Below are 21,012 nucleotides of genomic sequence, written 5' to 3' on the forward strand. Positions count from 1 at the left end.
TTTGACCCAATTCTATTGTTGGTGGGGTTCAGAATGCTCTTTGATTGTAGGTGAACTATAAATCCCAGCAACTACAACTCCCAAATGTCAAGATCTATTTTCCCCAAACTCCACCAGTGTTCACATTTGAGCATAATGAGTATTTGTGCCAAGTTTGGTCCAGATCCATGATTGTTTGAGTCCACCGTGCTCTCTGGATGTAGGTGAACTACAACTCCAAAACTCAAGGTCAATTCCCACCAAACCCTTCCAGTTTTATTTTTGTTGGTCATTGAAGTTCTGAGTGCTAAGTTTGGTTAAATTCCATTGTTGGTGGAGTTCAGAATGTTCTTTGATTGTAGGTGAACTATTAATCCCAGCAATTACAACTCCCAAATGACAATATCAAACCCCCCAACCCCACAAGTATTAAAACTCATGTGTATTGGGTATTTGTGCCAAATTTGGTTCAGTCAGTGAAAATACACCAGATATTTGCATTACAATTCATAACAGTAGGAAAACATACAGTTATGAAGTAGCAACAAAAATAATTTTATGTTTGGGGAGTCACCACAACATAAGGAACTGTATTAAGGGGTCGTGGCATTAGGAAAGTTGAGAAACACTGCCCTAGGATGGTTTGATTGTTTGGTTTATGCTGATCATTAATGTATCTTTGGAGCAAGGAATTTTTCCATCTGGACTAAAACAGGCGGTGTTTAGACCACTCCTGAAAAAGACCTCCCTTGACTCAGTGGTCTTGAACAACTATAGACCAATCTCAAACCTCCCTTTCTTGGGTAAGGTGTTGGAGCTTCAGACTTGGCCATGGCACCGAGACAACTTTGGTCGCCTTGGTGGATGACCTGCGTAGAGAGCTGGACAGGGGGAATGTGACCCTGTTGGTTCTCTTGGACATCTCAGTGGCTTTCCATACCATCAATCATGGTATCCTTCTGGGACGACTCTCCGGGATGGGCCTTGGAGGCACGGCTTTGTCGTGGCTCCGGCCCTTCCTGGAGGGTCGATCCCAGATGGTGAAGCTGGGTGACACCTGCTCAGACCCCTGGCCTTTGACCTGTGGGGTCCCGCAAGGTTCCATTCTGTCTCCCATGCTTTTTAACATCTACATGAAACCGTTGGGAGAGGTCATCCGGAGTTTTGGAGTTGGGTACCATCTCTACGCAGATGACACTCTACTACTCTTTTCCACCTAATTCCAAGGAAGCCCCTCGAGTGCTGGACGAGTGCTTGGCCGCTGTGGCTGTCTGGATGAGGAGTAACAAGCTGAAGATTAATCCCGACAAGACAGAGGTCTTCCTGGTAGATCGTAAACCGGATCGGGGTATAGGGTGGCAACCTGTGTTGGATGGGGTTGCACTCCCCCTGAAGTTGCAGGTCCGCAGTTTGGGTGTCCTCCTAGATTCATCACTTACACTTGAGGCTCAGGCATCAGCGGTAGCCAGGAGGGCCTTTGCACAATTAATACTCGTGTGCCAACTGCGACCGTACTTCGTGAAGGCGGATCTGGCCAGGGTGGTCCATGCCTTAGTCACCTCTAGACTGGATTACTGTAATGCACTCTACGTGGGGCTGCCCTTGAAAAGTCTCGGAAATTCCAGATGGTCCAACAGGGCAGCAGCCAGGTTGTTAACTGGGGCTCCTTACAGGGAGCAGTCAACCCTCCTGTTCAAGGAGCTCCACTGGCTGCCATTCATTTTCCGAACCCAATTCAAGGTGTAGGTTCTTACCTACAAAGCCCTGAACGGTTTGGGACCTGCCTACCTGTGTGACCGCATCTCTGTATACGAACCCACACGATCTCTTCGATCATCTGGAGAGGCCCTGCTCACACTCCCGCCTGCATCGCAAGCGCGATTGGTGGGGACGAGGGAGAGGGCCTTTTCGGTGGTGGCCCCTCGACTCTGGAACTCACTTCCTAAGGACATCAGGCAGGCCCAAACTTTGGCAGTCTTTAGGATGAGCTTGAATTTATTTATTTATTTATTTATTTGCTTATATACCGCTGTTCTCAGCCCGGGGGCGACTCACAGCAGTGTACAACATAGAAAGGACAGGGTTCAAAATACAAGACACAATCTAAAATCAATCTAGCAATAACCAAAAACATCGTCATCAAAAACATCAACATTGAAGACATGGTTGTTCCAGTGTGCCTTCCCAGAATAATGATCCCATAGCACTTTGTCCTCTAAAGCACTTTATATATTTGGGTCTGCTCGTATGTTCCCACAAACTGCCCTATCACTTTTCGTCCATGTCCAGCATTATTTATAATTTTTAATCTTTTAATTTTAATTGCGGTTCGTTAGTTTATATTGAAAATACACAGTAGTCTTCCCAGCTCCAGGCACCAAGTTGAAAATACACAGAGTATAAAAGAAAAATGTCTTTACTCTTGAGTAGTCCACACATGTATTTTATAAAGGAAAAATACAGTAGCCTTGAAAACACATTGTCCACATTGTCCATCGCAGAAGAAAAAAAACTTACAAAACAATGCATTAATCTGCTTCTTTCCAGCAAACCTTGTAGTGTAGTTCCATCTCTGATTACTTCATTTCACTCACTACCTGCATCAAGAAAACTTCACCTGATATACATCCTAATCAGGGAGTGGTTCTTCCTCAACACACACATAAGCAAGAGATGATTCTTGTCAAGACTTACAAAATCATATACTGTAACACTCCTCCTTGTGTGTAGAGGAAAACACAATACATAATACAATTACATGGTACACTCAAAAATTCCTAAATCATTCAAAACATTCTGATGTTTCTGTACACTCAGTGGCTTAGTTAGTACATCAGCTAGATTTAGATTTGTATTACAATATACTATATCAATTTCACCATTTTTCACTGCATCCCTTACACAACTGTACTTAATATCTACATGCTTGCTTCTTTGTTTTACTCTGGCCTGTGTTGCCATTGTGATGCATGTCTGATTATCCTCATATATTGTTGTTGGATCTTCAACAGGTATTTGCAAGTCTTTAAGCAGTTGTTTAATTACACAAATTTCTGTATATGCTAAGCTAAGTGCACCAAACTCAGCCTCACTGGAACTTAAAGCTACATAACTCTGCTTCTTTGACTTCCAGTCAATTACAGCATTAGAAAACTTAACTAAAACTCCTGTTGTCGATTTCCTATCAGTACAGTTGCCGAAATCACTGTCTGTATATACCTGCAAGGATAGTGAATCATCTGGACTTAATGCCAAACAAAAATCTTGTGTTTGCTTTAAATATCTTACCACCCTCTTAAGTCCATTCCATGCAGCAATGGTTGGGTTGCTTGCATATCTGCTTAGAAAATTCACAGCAAATGCAATGTCTGCTCTGGTGTAATTACATATGTATAATAACTGACCAATAATACTCTTGTATAAGGCTTTCTCTTTAAATATTTCAGCATTTTCCACTTCGTTTTGAAAACCTAAAATCATGGGTGACTGAACCCCTTTACACTCTTTCATGTTTAGTTTTTCCAAAATCTGCATTATCTTCCCTTTTTGGCTTAACACAAAACCTTGTTCAGTCTTCATAATCTGTACACCAAGAAAATATTGAATTGGACCAAGGTTTCTTAACTTAAAATGTTTTCCTAACTCTTCTGCAAATTTGTCAGTTTCTGCTTGAGTTTCAGCCAAAAATGATACATCATCAACATACACAAACAATACTTGATAATCATGTTGTACATTTCTTACATACACGCATGGATCTGCTCTGCTTCTCTGGAAACCCATTTTGGTCAAAACATCATTTAAACAATCATTCCAGACAAGTCCGGCCTGTTTCAGTCTGTATAAGGCGCGATTCAGCTTAAAATACGTATTGGTATCTCTGTACTTTGAACCTGGTGGAGGTACAATATATATATTCTCCTTTAGAGTAGCATTCAGATATGCTGTACTTATGTCAAAATGATATACCTTTAAATTGAAACATGCTGCAAGAGTTAAAATTAATCTTACAGAATTAGGACTAACAGTGGGCGAATACACCTCTGTGTAATCTATGTCCTTAATCTGTGTAAACCCTCTAGCAACAAGACGTGCTTTGTACCTTACTTGACCATTAGCATCAATCTTCTGCTTAAAAATCCATTTTGTGTCAATAGGATTACTCCCTCTTGGTAAATCTGCAGGTTCATACACATTTAACCTTTTCATGCTTTTCAGCTCTTCATCTATAGCCTCTAACCATTTTTATTTCTCTTCTTGTGGCAAACATTCTATTTCCTCAAAACTTTGAGGCTCATAATTAACTAAACATACTCTCACATTTTGTATTGTGAACCTGTCAGGTTTCTTTCTGGTTCTCTCACTTCTTCTGAGTAAAATTTCCTGACTAGTTCCCTCTCCAGGATCTTCATTCACCTCATCATCCTCATCTGAGGGCCTAGGCCTCTTAAATTTTCTAATTATAGGCTTACTTATGAGGTGTAGCAGCACTTTCTTGCTTTGTGTTTTGTCTCCCTTGCTCATGAGTTTCCTCTTTTGAAATAGGAAAGAAAACTTCCTGATTAGCATGAATCTTATCCCAATTCTGGCTACAGGCAAAGTTAGCAGATCTTGATATAACAATGTTTCCTTCATTATCTAAAAATCTCCGAGCTTTGGCTCCCTGTGCATACCCAACCATTGTTAATCTCCTGGCTTTATCATGGCCTTGCCTTCTCAATGGTTTGGGTATGAACACCCATGCCTGTGTCCCAAAATTCCTTAAATGCCCTAACGGAGGCTTCTTGCCATATAATATAAAATAAGGAGTGTTCTGAATAGGCTCACACCAGAGTCTATTAATTAAATAACATGCAGTCATTACTGCTTCTCCCCATAGATTTTGGGATAATCCAGAATCTTCTAACAAAGAATCTTTCACTGTTTGAACTTTTCTTACTAGTCTTTCTATCTTTCCATTTTTCTGCACTTTGATAAGCACATGTGAGTCTGTGCTTTATCCCCTCTTTTTTCAGAAAATTTTCTAACCTATGTGAGGTAAACTCTCCTCCTCTGTCAGTTTGGAGAGCCTTTACTCCTACTCCAAATTGTCTCTTCACATATGCCACCCAATTCTTAATAATTTCAAAAACTTCACTCTTTTGTTTCAACAAAAAACATCAAGAAAAACAAGAATAGTCATCTAATATACACAGTATATAACAGGCTCCACCCTTACTCGGTTGAAACGGTCCGATTAAATCAGCATGTACTAACTGAAACTTTTCTTCTGAGTTTCTTAAACTTTTCTTACTAATTGGGGCTGACTGTGCTTTAGTTTTCTTACATACATTGCAATCTAGAAACTTCGTGCAATTTTTTAATTTTATACCTTCACTAAACTCTGGCATTTTATACAACACTTTGAAACTTGGGTGACCTAATGTTCTATGTAAATCATGAATGCATCCCTGTTGTAATGGAGCATTCTTACTTACTACATTTACATCACTTGTGTTACCTCCTGAAGTCAACACATACAAATCCCCTTGTAATACACCAGTTCCACATAACTTATTCCCTTTCAAAATCCTGACTTTTCCTCCAGAAAAATTAACTTCATAACCTTCTTTATCCAGTTTTTCGACTGATAATAAATTATAATCAATCTCTGGAACTAAAAATATATTCCTTAATGTTTTACCCAAATGCTTAACAAAAACTTCCCCTTGTCCCTGTACTTTGTACTGTTTTCCATCTGCAAGGGTAACATTTGAACATTTAGGATTTACAGGATTACAAATCAAACTTTTGTTGTTCACTATATGCTGTGAACATCCAGAGTCTACGTAAAATATGTCTTCATCTGTTGGACTCTCTTGGGACTTCACAATGCTGACATGCGAGGAACTCCTCCTCTGGTTCACCTTCTTCCATCCTTGCTTCTTCTGCTGCTGTTTTGGACAATTCCTCTTTAAATGTTTTAGAGACCCACAATTGAAGCACCTTCTCACCACACAAATTTTCTCCGTCTCCTCCTCGAGTGCAACTCCGGCTGACTGTTTTCCTTGAGAATGCCCTGCTGTATTTGCAGTCTCCAGACAATGATCTCTTCACCTTTCCCAATCAGCAAGAAGTCTAGCACAAATATATTGGAGGTTTAATTGTGCTTGTGGGAGTGATTCCAAGGAATTTACTATCCCGTCAAACGAATCATCCTAGGATGACAGGACAATGAAACATTTGTTTGGCTCTGTGAGATGGAAATCTCTCTCCTCCAATTGCAAAAACAAACTCTGCAATATCTGCAAATGGTCTTTCAGACTTTCATTCTTCTCCAGTCTCTTCCTGTAAAGTCGCCTTGCCAGTACAGCCACTGTTGCTGCGGAACTGGAAGCATGTACTTCTCTGAGTCTCACCCAAATTGCGTTGGGAGTTGGCAGACTGCTTATATGAACCAATTGGTCATCGTCAACTCCTAACATCAGAGTAGACCTTGCTCTTTCCAGAGCTCTCAGCTGCTCTGCTGTAGCTGGCTGCTGCACTGGGTTCTCTGTACATTCCCACAAGGATTCTCTCCTCAAATAACTTTCCATTCTGACTTTCCAAATGGAATAGTTATTGCCATTTAACCTGGCCATAGGGAAAGCAAAATTCATTCCAATATCCATCTTCTTGTTTTGCCAACAAAACGCACAATGCAAAACCAAAATGTCTTCAAAACTGGAACTGGAGAGAAAAAAAATTCAACTGGGCAATCTGGTCAGACTGGGCAAGCTGGGCAGACTGGACCCATAATTTGTTGCGGTTCGTTAGTTTATATTGAAAATACACAGTAGTCTTCCCAGCTCCAGGCCCCAAGTTGAAAATACAGGGAGTATAAAAGAAAAATGTCTTTACTCTTGAGTAGTCAACACATGTATTTTATAAAGGAAAACTACAGTAGCCTTGAAAACACATTGTCCACATTGTCCATCGCAGAAGAAAAAAAACCTTACAAAACAATGCATTAATCTGCTTCTTTCCAGCAAACCTTGTAGTGTAGTTCCATCTCTGATTACTTCATTTCACTCACTACCTGCATCAAGAAAACTTCACCTGATATACATCCTAACCAGGGAGTGGTTCTTCCTCAACACACACATAAGCAAGAGATGATTCTTGTCAAGACTTACAAAATCATATACTGTAACACATTTGGCCTACCCATAGTTTTTAAAGTGTGTTGTCCTATTGATATTGTATGTGTTATTGGTTATTGTTTTGTTATTTTAAATTGCTTGTATTGTTATTGTTATTGCTTGTATTGTTGTATTTTGAGTTTGGCCTCATGTAAGCCGCATCGAGTCCCCTGGGGAGATGGTAGCGGGATATAAATAAAGTGTTACTATTATATTATTACTAGTGGGATGAAGTCAAGTTCCCTTCATCACACTAAAAATGTAATGTTCGTTTGTGGGATTAACATAACTCAAAAAACACTGGATGAATTGAAACGAAATTTGGACACTACACCCCTAACAGACCAGAGAGTGACCATCACTCATAAACCCCTCCCAAAAAACAGTAGAAAGGACATAAAAAAACCCCAAAAGCTAAATGACAATACAGCTCATGCGTGAAAACGACAGCTCCTAGCATCCCCTAGACCAGGCCCTCATGCTCCAAATGCATGACTTCCAAGCTGCAAGTTTGCTTCATCTTGAGAGCATCTTAATCCGTACATATTTCCTATTTCCTATTCCTGGACTGCAACTCCCAGCAATCCTCCAGATAGATAAGATATATATATTAGATAGAGATAGACAGTAGAAGATAGATCAATCAATCGGGAGAACTGCTGGGAGTTGCAGTCCAAGAATTGGTAGTGAAAGGAGAGAAAGAAAAAGGGAGGGGAAGGAGGGAAAGAGATAGAGAAGGAAGGAAGGGAGAGAAGGGGAAGAAGGAAGGAAAGAAGAAGGAGGGAAGAAGGATAGAAAGAAAGGAGTGAAAGAGGGAGGGAAGGTTGGCCACAACAACATGTGGTGGGTACAGCTAGTTCTTAATAAAAATATCCTCTGAAAATAAGCCATAGTGTGTTTTCTTTTCTTTTTTTTAAATAAATTTTTATTAGTGAATTTTCTTTAACAACAATAAAAAAACCAAGGTTTGGGTCAGGGCGGGGTGGGGGTGGGGGTAAGTGGGCGGGTAGTGCAAACGGAAGGGTGAATGGGGTAAAAATGGATTGGGGGCGGGGAAATTTCATATAAGCGATTCCGGTGAATATTTCTTTCTTTTCTTCTTCCTTTTGGTAGTGGACCTATATAGATTAGGAATTCTTTATTTTTCTTCTTGTTGTTGGAGTTGTTGCAGTTGTTACATTGTTACTCCAGATGTTTTAATGTCATTACTCTATAAATAAAGGCACTTTAATTTCTTTGAGCCAGGTGTTCAAGAGTGTCCAGTCTGTCCTCTTTGTTTGCTTGTTATGTGTCTTCGCCAAAATATAAGTCAAGTTGTCCATACACCTTATATCCATGATTTTCTTCATCCATTCCTCCATCTGTGGTTTTGTCTCTTGTTTCCAAAGTCTGGCGTATACAATCCTCGCTGCTGTGATCATGTGAGTAAAGGTCTTGTCTTCGTTGGTATTCCAATTTATGTCTGACATCCCTAGAAGGAAACACTCCGGTTTAAATGGTATTCTTTTTTAAACACTTTTTGGCATACCTCTGCGATCTCTTTCCAGTAGGATTTTGCTATCTCGCAGGACCACCACATATGCATAAATGTTCCTTTGTGTTTCCCACACTTCCAGCACTTGTCTCTCATATTTTTGTTAAACTTTGCTATCTTGTGTGGGGTAACGTACCATTGATAAAAGATCTTGATCCAGTTCTTTTTGAGGTCGTATGCGTAGGTGTGGTTCATCCTTTTATTCCATAGTGTTTCCCATTCTTCTAGGAGGATCGGTCTTCCTATATCCTTTGCCCACTTGATCATACATCCCTTAATCAGGTCTTTTTCTGTACTCCACTCCAGTAGTTGTTTGTATATTTTCGTAATTGTTTTTCTTTTACTTTCAAAAATCCTTTGCCATATTGAGTTCTTTTCTTCAAATCCCTCTTTGTTGTCCTTGCTGTAGTGGTTGTTGATCTGGATGTAATGAAACCAATTCAGATTTGGGAATTTCTTACATAGCTCCTCTTGTGATCTTAACTTGATGATTCCCTTATCTTTCTTTATACAGTCTTCATAGGTAGGCCATAACAACCATCCCATTTCCCGCCTGTGACCTGCCTCTAGGGGCGACAGCCACAGTGGGGTTTTCCTGAACATTCTCTGTTTATATTTCTCCCAAATCTTCAACAGGGCGGAGCGTATGAAATGGTTTCCAAAGTTTTTTTCAATACGTTTCCTTCCGAGCCAGAGGTACGCGTGCCATCCCGCACGCAGATCATGACCCTCTAATATCAACAGTTTTTTATTTTTCAAATTTATCCATTCCTGTATCCATTGTAGAGCGCAGGCTTCACTGTAGAGGGCCAGGTTTGGCAAGCCCAGTCCCCCTCTTTTTCTTTCATCCGTTAAATTGGTGAAACTTATCCTATGTTTTTTATTGTTCCAAACAAACCTTGTCACTTCTTTGTTCCATTCTTTGGCTATACTTGTTTTCCTTACAATTGGCAGGTTTTGAAAGAGATACATCATTTTTGGCAAGATGTTAGTTTTGATAGCGGCTATTCTGCCTAGAAGGGATAATTGCATTGAACTCCAGTTTTTTAGGTCTTTTTTTATTTCTTTCCACTTATGTTCGTAGTTATTCTGGTATAGCTGGGAGTTTTTTGCTGTTAGGTATATACCTAGATATTTTATTTTGTTTGTGATTTGTAGTCCCGATCTGCTCTTTAATTCTTCCTGTCTTGACTTGGATATATTTTTAGTGAGTAGCGTTGTCTTTTCCTTATTTATTTTAAGGCCCGAGACCGCACCGAAATCTTCCACTTTCTTGATCCATTTCTCTATGCTATTAAGAGGGTCTTCTATTGTGAAGATAAGGTCATCAGCGAAGGCCCTCAACTTATAAGTTTTTTTTACCTATTTTAAGTCCTTTTAAATCTTCGTCCTCCCTTATATTGTTTAGCAAGATCTCCAAAGCTAGGACAAATATAAGAGGCGACAAGGGGCATCCTTGTCTTGTGCCCTTTTCTATCCTTATTTTCCTTGTAGCCATACCGTTGATCCCGATATCTGCTTCCTGATCTTTATAGATTTCCTCTATTGCGTTCAAGAATGTGTAACCTATATCTAGTTCTCTGAACAGCATTTTAAAGAAATCCCAGTTTAGTCGATCGAATGCTTTTTCCGCATCTATCGAAAGTAAGACTAGTTCCTTTTCGTTGTGAGCTTCATAGAATTCCAGGACGTCGATTATGTTCCTAACATTATCTTTGATATTTCTATTAGGTAGGAACCCCGATTGTTCTTCTTTAATCCATGATGCCAAAAAGGTTTTTAATCGTTCTGCAATTATGTTGGTAAAGATTTTATAGTCAGTATTTAAGAGAGATATAGGTCTGTAGTTTTTTATGTTGGTGGGGTTAGTATTTTCTTTGTGTAGTAATATGATATTCGCTGCTCTCCATGAGTCCGGCATCCTTTTCCCTTGTAATATCTGATTCATTACTTCTCTCAGATGTGGTTTTATTGTTTCTTTTAAAGTTTTATGATATACAGCTGTTAAACCATCCGGACCCGGCGCTTTATTAGAGTCTAATTTTTGGATGGCAATTTCAATCTCCTCATCACTTATAGGTTTATTTAGATATTCTCGTTGCTCGTCTGTTATCTTCTGTATTTTCTGTTTTCCTAAGAAGAGGCAAACTGATTCTTTCTTTATCATGTCCTTTTTGTATAGGTTAGTATAGTATTTGCAGAACTGATCTCGTATTTCTGTGTCTTTTGCATAGATCTTATCTTCATGTTGTATTTGAGTGATGTATTGTGATTACTTTTTCTTTCTAATCCTTCGAGAAAGCCATTTCCCCGGTTTGGTTGCGTTTTGAAAATTGTATTGTCTCATAAACTTTAATTCTTTTGCTGTTTGCTATGTCTCTAACAGGTTTCATTGTTTATTTAAGATTTGTAAGTCTTGTTTGAGCTTGATGATGTTTGGGAAGCATTTGGATTCTTTTTCAGTTTCCTCTATTTTTTGTTGCAAGTCCTTTATTTGTTGGTTCCTTGGTTTTTCCTAGCGCTTTGTTGCAGAAAGATCCCGCGCATAACTGCTTTACTAGCGTCCCATATTATGTTGCTCTCCATTCCTGGGATGGAATTTAGGCTAAAGTATTCACTCAGAATCTTTATATTTTTTTCTATGTCTTCTTTCGATCTTAGTAGATTTTCATTTAGTCTCCATTTTCTGTGTCCAGGTTTTTGATCGATGAGTAATTCCATAGGGCAATGCTCTGTGTCTCTTCTTGGCAGGATTTTGATCTTATCTACTTGAGGTCAATGTTTTCGTCGTCCATATCATATCTATCCTGGACCAAGTATTATGTCTACTTGAAAAATAGGTGTAGTCTCTTTCTGAGATGTGATGGAGCCGCCGGGTATCTTGCAGACCCAGTTCTTCCTTCAGTTTAAGTAGTCCCTCCGGCAGCTTTCCCTGTCCATTTGCTCTTACCCTCTTTGTTGTTGTTGTTTTAGTCCTATCCATCGTATTGTCCATCACCCGATTGAAGTCTCCAAATACTATTATATCTTGGTGGTCTTGTTCCAGGATCATTTCTTTTAGTTTCTTTGTGAACTTTCCTTTCGGCCCATTAGGGGCATATAGATTGCAGATAAGGAGTTTTTGATTACCTCTTTCTAATGTGATGCCTACTATCCGGCCGTCTTGATCTTTGAATGCTAATTTAGCTAGCAAATTTTCTTTCGTGTAAATTACCACACCTCTTTTCTTATCTGTTGAGACCAAGTAAAATTCTTTTCCGAGTTGTTTTTGGGTTAAGTATTCTGTATGTTGCTGAGAGATATGCATTTCTTGTAGGGCAATTACATCGTAGTTGCCTTTTCTGAGTTGATTAAATATTTTCTTCCTTTAGCTAGCCGAATTTAATCCATTTACATTGTTAGAGTAACACTTAAGCTTCCACTCCATCTGTGAGATCTTCTTCTGGTAGTTCTTCATCTCATCTGCCGAGGTTCTGTTGGGTTTGCTCGTTGGGTCTTTCCTGATTGGTTGGTAAGGTCGGAGAGTTGGTTCTGGCACATTTGTTAGGATTTCCTAGGTCTGTTGTTTCCGACTCTTCCATATCTTTTAGTATTTTCTCATAGAAGTCTTTGGCTTTCTCTACCGAGGTCAGCCAATGTCTTTCGCCTTTGTATGTTGCCATGATACCTTCGTTCCTCTCCCATCTGTATCTTATCTTTCTTCTTTGTAACTCTTCTGTCAGGAAGAGGTATTTCTTTCTTTTTGTCAGGGCTGCCGATGGTATTTCTTTCATTATTGCAATTTTTTCCCCTTTATGGACTATCGGAGTTTTATTGTTTTGTTTCAAAATTTCATTCCTCGTAGTTTTCTTTATAAAGTGAGCTATTACATCTCTATCGACCTTGTTCCTTCTGGAATAGCTCGTTGTAATTCTGTAGACTCTATCTGTTTGTTCTTCAATGTCTTCCACTGTACATTCCATGAGTTTTGCTGTTATTTGGATTATGGTTTGCCTAATGTTTTCATTAGCCTCCTCTGACACATTTCTATATCTTAGTTGGAATTCCATGATGTCTTGCTCGAAACGTTCTTGTTGTCTTTCTAGTCTATCACTTTTCTCCACTATCAATTCTGATTTTTTGTTTTTCTTGTGTTTTTGCTAATTGCTGTTTTTCTTGCTTGATTTCTTTAATTTCTTTTGTAGGTTTGTTATGTCTGTTTTCATTTCTTTTTTTAGTTCCCCTAACTCCTCTGAGATCTCCTTTTTCATGTTTAGTTGTTGTTCTTGAAGTTCTAATTGTTTCTCTAATAGTTTTTGTTGTTGCTCTTTGAGGGTGTCATTTTTCACTGATAATTTCTGAATTTCTCGCATAATATCTGATAGAGAGGGTTCTTTTGGGGTAGTCTCCTCTTGTTGTGATCCTCTTCTTTGTTGTAACAGGAATAATTTTTTTCTTCTTTTTCTTTGTCTCTATCTAGTTTAGTTTTTGGAGTTGCCATGGTTATTTTATATTCACCTCTTCTTCTTTTCTTTTTTTTAAATTGCTGTTATTTATTTCTATTTTTTCTCTCCTATATCTTTATCTATTCTCCGTGTGAGCCTTCTCTTTTCTTGCTTACTTGTTCTTTTTATTTATTTATTTATTTTGTTATATTCTGTAATATATTTAATTTTCCTTTGTTATTTTATTGTATTATTCCGTTATTTATTTATTTATTTATTTTATTTGTTTGTTTATTTTAATTTGATTATTTATTTATTTATTTTATTTGTTCAGAATTTTTATTTTATTTTATTTCTTTGTATTGTTTATATAATTTTCCTGTTAATTACTATTGACGTTATTAGTATATGTTGTATAGATATTATGTATTATCTTTTTTTAAAAAATTATTTATTTGTATTTGTTTGATATATTTATTCTTATATTATTTTATTTTTAATTTTCTATATGTTTATCTATATATAAATAGATATTCAGACTCCAGTTTTTGGTTTTGTTGTATTTATTGTTGTTTATATGTTATTGTATTATTGTGTTCTTATTGTTTTTTATCTTCTATTTTATTCTATGTATTTTATTATTATTAATATTGTTATTTATTTATGTATAAGATTAATTTAATTTAATTTAATTTTCTTATTTTATTTATTTATTTATTTTATTATTATTATTTCTTTTTATTTTTATTTATTTTTAATTTTAATTTTATTGTTTTTTAGTATTTTTTTCTTTCTTTTTTTCTTTTTTTTCTTTTCTTTTCTTTTTTATTATTTTTTATTATTATTTATTATTTTTAATTGTTATTTAGTGGAATTTACTTTGCGCTTGCGCAGTACATTCGATCTTCTTCTTACTTCCGCCCTTCTTTTTATGGCCTCTGCCTTGCGCGTGCGTGCGCAGCGTGCGTTGCGAGCTTCCGGCACTGGCCTTGCGTCGACGTCGGCGTCCTCCCATTCTGAGTCGCCTTTGACGCTCTCTCCTCCTCCCTCCTCCCCACTTGCTTCTTATTTACTTGTTTACTTCTTTGAGTTTTTTAGGTTTTCCGCACTATTAGTTAATTATTTATTTATTTGCTTTCTCGGGGGGGGGGGGGGAGGTCACGTCCGGACCCTTTGGCTGCCTCTCCCTTGAGGGGGGAGACAGCTTATCGGCCGTCGGTTAGACCCCCTGTGGGTTTGCAATCTTCATCAACCTCAATCCGCTGGAGAGTGGGGGCTATGCTCCCCATAGCTTCCGTGGGCTGTGGAAACATGAGAGAGCTCTCACCTCCACCGTCCTGCCGCCATGAACCCCGCGCCGGAAGTGCCATAGTGTGTTTTCTTGAGGAAAAATATATGTAAGACAGTGTCTTGTTTTCGGGGAAACACAGTGTTTAAATAAATATAATGTATTTTGGGATTATTAAGTATTAGATCCTGAAAACACTGGGCTGTTTTTCTTGTTTCACACTTTCTTAGACTGCAGTTGCCTTTTCCTCTTCCCTAAAACAAAAATCCTGCTGTTTTTGAGAAGCTTGAGCTCTGTCAGTTGTGGTCACAGGGAAGGTAGTGGATGCCCCTAATCCAGTCTGGACACCCACCACCCCTGTATCTCTCTTTCAGGGTATCACACCCTGCAGCAGATGTACGGCTGTGAGCTGAGGAGAGATGGGAGCAAAGGAGGATATCGACAGTATGCCTACGATGGGAAGGACTTCATCAGTTTTGACAAGGAGACCCTCACCTGGACGGCAGCTGATGTGGAAGCCCTGATCACCAAGAGGAGATGGGATGCTCAGTCATCACGCAACTACTACCTGAAGGACTACCTGGAGAAGGAGTGCATTGAGTGGCTTCAGAAGTACCTGGAGTACGGGAAGGAGACACTGCTGAGGACAGGTGAAGGGAGTGTCATCAAGAACATGATAGGGATAGAGCGGGAGGAGAGGGAGGAAGTATCTTCATATCCTTTTCATTCCCCACAATTTGAAGTCTTAATGGTAAAAATCCAGACACTCCGACCAGTAAAGGGGGGTCTCTTCAGACTGTGATGTGTGGCTTGTCCAGATTTGTTTTGGGAGGGGGAATTCTAATAGTACAAAAATCGTATTGTGGAGTCAGAGGTGGGGTGGACTTTGGTCCTTGGAGAACACTTGATCCTGTTTCATATTTGGATGCCTCCAAACATATGGCCTCCCTTCCATTTCCAGCCAAACACGATACAGTCCAGAAAATGAAACAGAAACGCAAAATCCAAGTATTAAAGAAAGGAAGGAAGGAAGGGGAAGGAAAAAGGAAATGTAGCAACATTGAATTTAAGTCTAACTAGGTTGTATTCTAGTATGAGCTTTCATGGATATAAATCAACTTCTTCAGCTGCAGTGGTATTAAAGTCTCAGACTATAAAGCATATTTATTAACAAAATTATTGTTAGTCCATTAAGTCGTTAGTAATTCATTAGATTTGTGCATACAAATCACTATAAAGAAACATGCAAAAAAGGGGAAATATTTAAGAATTGAAACACTCGCCAATAATTTTTGTTAAATTTCTTTAATATTCGGAAGCCTCCCAAAGTCAGTTTATTTTCAGTGTAAGCATAAAGCAACTTTGGTAAAGGGTTGTTGTGAGTCTTCTGGGCTGTATGGCCATGATCTAGAAGCATTCTCTCCTGGCATTTCACCCACATCTATGGTAGGCATCCTCAGAGGTTGAGACCACTCAACCTCTGAGGATGCCTGCCATAGATGTGGGTGAAATGTAAGGAGAGAATGCTTCTGGAACATGGCCATACATCCCAGAAGACTCACAACAACCCTGTGATTCCAACCATGAAAGCCTTCAACAACACAACGTTGGTAAAGCCAAAGAGGTTATTGCTAAACTGAGGCTGCTTGCCAGTCACCATAAGGAAGGGTAGCTAACTGGGCTGGATGGGAGACCAAGAACACAGCATTTTGGGAAATGTAGTTTGGGAAGGCGAGGGCCCCTGTGGCAGAGAATTCAAAAGACGTATTGTCGAAGGCTTTCATGGCCGGAATCACTGGGTTGTTGAAGGTTTTTTCAGGCTATATGACCATGTTCTAGAGGCATTTTCTCCTGACGTTTCGCCTGCATCTATGGCAAGCATCCTCACTACCTCTGAGGTTGCTTGCCATAGATGCAGGTGAAACGTCAGGAGAGAATGTCTCTAGAACATGGCCGTATAGCCTGAAAAACCTACAACAACCCAGTTCAAAAGACCCTGCCCAGAATGCAGGGCTCAGCATCAGAAATCACAATGAGGGCTGCAACAGCCAGCCATTTTGACTCAGTCTAATGATAATACTGTAAATAAAATTATTGAATCTGCAAAGAGGACTAAAGTAAGTAAGTCATAGTATACATCTGTGCTAAGTTGGTTCTATGGTTAATTGTGTGCCATATAGACACACTGTTAGACATCTAAGGAGATTGTTGTTGTGGCTTTTTGGGGGATAAATATTTTTGTCTACATTTTTAAAAATCCCCCAAAATGTGTGAATCTTTCTGAAACTTTCAGGGATTGATGCCCTGGTTATCTTGTGCATTGTATATAAAATTCAAGTAGATGGCTCTTGTAGTTTGTTTGTTGTTGGGGGGGGGGGGGGGTTTGAAAATATTGTATGTAAACAATACCAAACTTCTTCAAAAATTAGTGGATGAATATAATGTTCCGAAACTGAGTGGGCTAACAGTGGAAAATGTGTGGTAGAATTATAGCAAGTTTCATCACAATAGCTCTAAAAATGAGGGAGAAATGAGGGAATCCTGAAGTTTCCCCACTTGCTCAATTACTTCATTAAAAAAGTAACAAAAAAATTGCTACTTCGTTATAGTTACAAAAAATTTTAGGTCCATAATTTCAGAAACATTCTCAAATATTATTCACCTTCCTCCCCAATTTTGTATTGAGTATTGAACCATTTTTTCATTGATCACACAGTCCTAATATTATGCAGTTGTGTAAGCACTGAAGAAGTGAGTTTACATTCATGAAAACTCATGCTGAAATACAAATCAGTTAGTGTGCTGACACGCACTGGGTCTATAGCAATTGTCTTTTAAAACAGGACGCGCTCTTTGTGCCCAGCGGGACGCCGGGGTGCCTCGACTGAGAGGCCCTATGGATTTTCCTAAACAAAGTCTTTAGAAACTTGGAAAGTTTAACAAAGTTATTTATTATTGCTTAGATCTTCAACAAAACACACAAATTCTTCTTAACTTGCCCACAAAGGACAGGCAGCTTGCTTCGTGAACTATTTCTTTCTTTTACAAGGAAAACCCTCCGACCCCTCCCTGGGCAATCTGTCTTTAGGCTGGCTGGCGTGGAGCCTTACTCCCGGTTCCAATTTGCTTTTTGGGTACCTGAGTAAACCTTACCGGCAAAAACTTTAGAGATTTTCCAGCTGGAGACCTTTGGATCTGTAAAAGTGTTTTCTTCAGAAGCTTTAGGGCTGTCTTCCCCGGTGGCTTGTAGAACTGTGAGGCTGTAAGTTCCCCAGCCAGAGCTTTGAGAACTGTCTTCCCCGAAAGCTTTGGGACTATTTCCCCCCGGAGTTTTGTAAGAAACGGAACTTCTCTACAGGTGGGAAAAGCTCTCACGTCCTGTAACTGAGCTTCTAGACTGAACTAAAAACGTTCTTTTCCCTCCCAGAACCCTGGGGAAAGGGGCAGAACTAAAGAACTTAACGATGATAGGCAGGTGGTTGTCCCTATGGCTACAGCCTGGAAGGAACCACCCAACTGCAAAATGCATGGCCAAAACAAACACATGCATAGAAAGGAAATTTAGGCTTCTGGTACAGCTGTACCAGCACAGTTAGATTTAAATTTGGAGCTACCGCATTTCTTTCCTTGGTGCTACAAGAGATTATCACAGTTACTTCTTTTAAAACATCTTCCAATTGATCAGAGTGGTCATGTTTTTTGGGAGGGGCAGGCCAGACATAGCTGGAGGGGAGTAGCTTCCTGGCATTTGGAAAGGCCCTGTGCTAATTTTGTTTTGTTTTGTTTTTAATTATTATTATTATTATGTTATCATAGTTAATACATTTGTTATACATTTGTTTTACAGCAGATACATATTATTCAATACAATCTAACATGCTTTTGGCATCTAGTGTTATTTTTCTGCTTATACATATTCTCTATTCCTCACCACTGTGCTCTAGGGCTGGGCGGTTTCGTTCGTTAATTTCGTAATTCGTTAAAAATTCGTTATTTTCTTATATAATGAAGCGATAACGAACCATTCAGGAGCAACTAAAAATCAAAACGAATTTTTCAATTCGTTTCGTAATTGTTTCGTATTTGTTTCGTTATCGTTTCGAAATCGTTTCGTTATTATTTCCGCATGTCTGGGGCAAGTTTTATCATTGTTGTTTGTTTAATCAGTGAAAAAAAAATTATAAATATCACACCAACAGTCAACAACAGAGGGAGAGGGAAGCTTCAGAAGTTCCCCCTGTCCCATTTGGAGGTTTTTTAGTGTATTGCGCGGTCGCGTCCGCCATTAACGAATTGATTCGTAATTGTTTCGTAATTGTTTCGTAATTTCTGAAATTTCATAAATATTGAACTTTTTAAAAGAAAAATTTCGGAATTCTTTTAAAAATCGAAACGCAAAACCCCCCAAAAAACGAATCGAGTTTAGAAACAAATTTTTCCGTGGTTGCCCAGCCTTACTGTGCTCCCCCACCCCCCTCTCAAGCCACAACTTTTACATGTCGTCTGTCCAAAATTTCAATTCTTCTTGTGGAGGTAACTTTCCTCCTTTATTTTTTAATCCTTTTACAATAAATTTTCTCCATACATCACCAAAATCACTTTGTTTCCATATACCTCTTTTAACTTTTAATATACATGTCAGCTTATCATGTATTGCCAGTTTCCATACTTGTGACGGCGCGTGTGTCTTCAATGTCTTCAAAACCCTTCCTTTCCATATTAGATTGTAATAATTTTCTTTAACCCGTATTGATAATTTTTTTAGATGTCTTTGTCTCCATAATTGTTGTTATTCTATTTCATTTATTTTTATCCCTAAGCACAAATCTTTACATCAGGTTACTTTACTCTTCATCTTCTTCTTCCTCCTCATCCTCTTCTTCTTCCTCCTCCTCTTCCTCGTCATCATCCTCCTCCTCTGGCTCTGCTTTCTTCTTAGAGCCTGTTGGCCTACCTGGGCCCTTCTTCCCTGCATCACTCTTATCCTTGGCACGATATGCTGCAATATCCTTGTCATATTTCTCCTTCAGTTTTAATGCCTTCTGCTCAAAGGGTAGCTTATCTTTCGCTGTCTGCAAAGACCACATTTCGCCTAATTTTTTTGCTGTATCCTTGAGGGTGTTTTTTTGTGTTTCCTTCCTTTATTTCAATTATTATCTTATATATTTTACTAGTTGTTCCTTTCAAATTTTCATGCTCTTCTACAACCCTTCCATTCTGTATTATTTGTTCAAATTGATTAAGCTTGCTTCCGTTTTTGTTATTTTTTCCCAATTTTTAAGCCATTGTTCTAATTGTATACAATGGAACCATGTCAATTTTATTTCTCTTAAATTCTTCCATAAACGTTTCCTTCTTCATTCCAACCTTTATCCAATCCCTATTTTATCTATTTTTTTCCCTTAACTTTTTATCCATTACTTTTTTAAAAAAAATTGGAAATTTCTTTTCCATTACAATTGGGGTTATCACTGAACCATCCATTATTAACATTCTCCTATATTTGTTCCATACTTCTAATATATTGCTCAACATTGGGTTTCTAATTTCCCTAATTTCTTTTCTCGTAAACTGTTTAAAAAATATATTCCAAATTTCTTCTTCCACTTCTTCTGAATCCTTACTTAGCCAATCTACTCCCTCTTTTTTATCATTCCTTCTATAACCAATCTTAATCTACTCGCTTCTTAATATTTTTTAATATTAGGGAGTGCTAATCCTCCCTCTTTTTTGCGATCTATACCATAACTGTTTATTTAATCTGTTTCTTTTACTACCATTGCAATACTTGCTTATCATTTGTTGCCATCTATTTAGCTCTTCTTCTGTAATTTGAAGTGGCAGCATCCTAAATATAAAATTTATCTTTGGAAGTATTTTCATTTTTACTAATGCTATCCTTCCAAACCAAGATAAATGTATATTTTCATAATCTATTAATGTTTTTTGAACAACTTTTCTCAATGTTACTACATTTACCTCTTCCATTTCTTTTAAATCCTTTGATATTATTATTCTCAGGTATTTTGATATTATTATTCTCGCCCTAGGGCTGAGAGCGGCGGCTAACAAATGCAAGAAATAAATAATAAATAAATAATAATAAATAATAATAAATTTTAATTTATTCTTAATTCTAATTCCCATTTTGCTCTGTTCTATAAAATCTTTTTCTTCTTTGTATAATTAAGTAGCATCATTTCTGACTTGTTCCAATTAACTTGTAAACCTGTTGTTTTCCCAAATATCTCCAAATGATCCTTTATTTTATCCATTTTACTTACTATGTTTTCAATAAATAACAATGTATCATCGGCGAATAAACTCACCTTCTGTTTCTCCTTTTTTCCTAGCCCTTCTAATTTCTTATCTTTCCTAATGGCATTTGCAAATAGTTCTATCACCATAGCAAACAAAATTGGTGATAGAGGGCAACCTTGTCTTGTTTTATTTATTTATTTTATTTATTTCAGACACTTCTACCCTGCCCTTCTCACCCCGGGGGGGACTCGGAGCGGCTTACAAAGGCGTAATTCGATGCCGGCATCAATACAACAATAAAATACAGTACAACAATAAAAACAGTATAGCAACAATTAAACAGTTAAAAACAATTAAACGGTCGGT

General features: G+C 38.2%; 1 protein-coding gene and 1 pseudogene across 4 annotated transcripts in view; one reads left to right on the plus strand and one right to left on the minus strand.

The window, feature by feature from the left end:
• LOC132770245 (major histocompatibility complex class I-related gene protein-like) overlaps window positions 1-21,012 on the plus strand; it is a 159,779-nt gene that overhangs the window by 6,514 nt on the left and 132,253 nt on the right. For all 4 annotated transcript variants that reach the window (XM_067465337.1, XM_067465339.1, XM_067465338.1 and 1 more), the window contains exon 3: window positions 14,760-15,035. In XM_067465337.1, the coding sequence (XP_067321438.1) occupies window positions 14,760-15,035 (276 nt within the window). The remainder of the gene's footprint in view (window positions 1-14,759; window positions 15,036-21,012) is intronic.
• On the minus strand, window positions 19,204-19,491 carry LOC137096328 (high mobility group protein B2 pseudogene; annotated as a pseudogene).

The sequence above is a fragment of the Anolis sagrei genome, chromosome 2 (assembly GCF_037176765.1).
Source record: "Anolis sagrei isolate rAnoSag1 chromosome 2, rAnoSag1.mat, whole genome shotgun sequence".
Lineage (NCBI taxonomy): Eukaryota > Metazoa > Chordata > Lepidosauria > Squamata > Dactyloidae > Anolis > Anolis sagrei.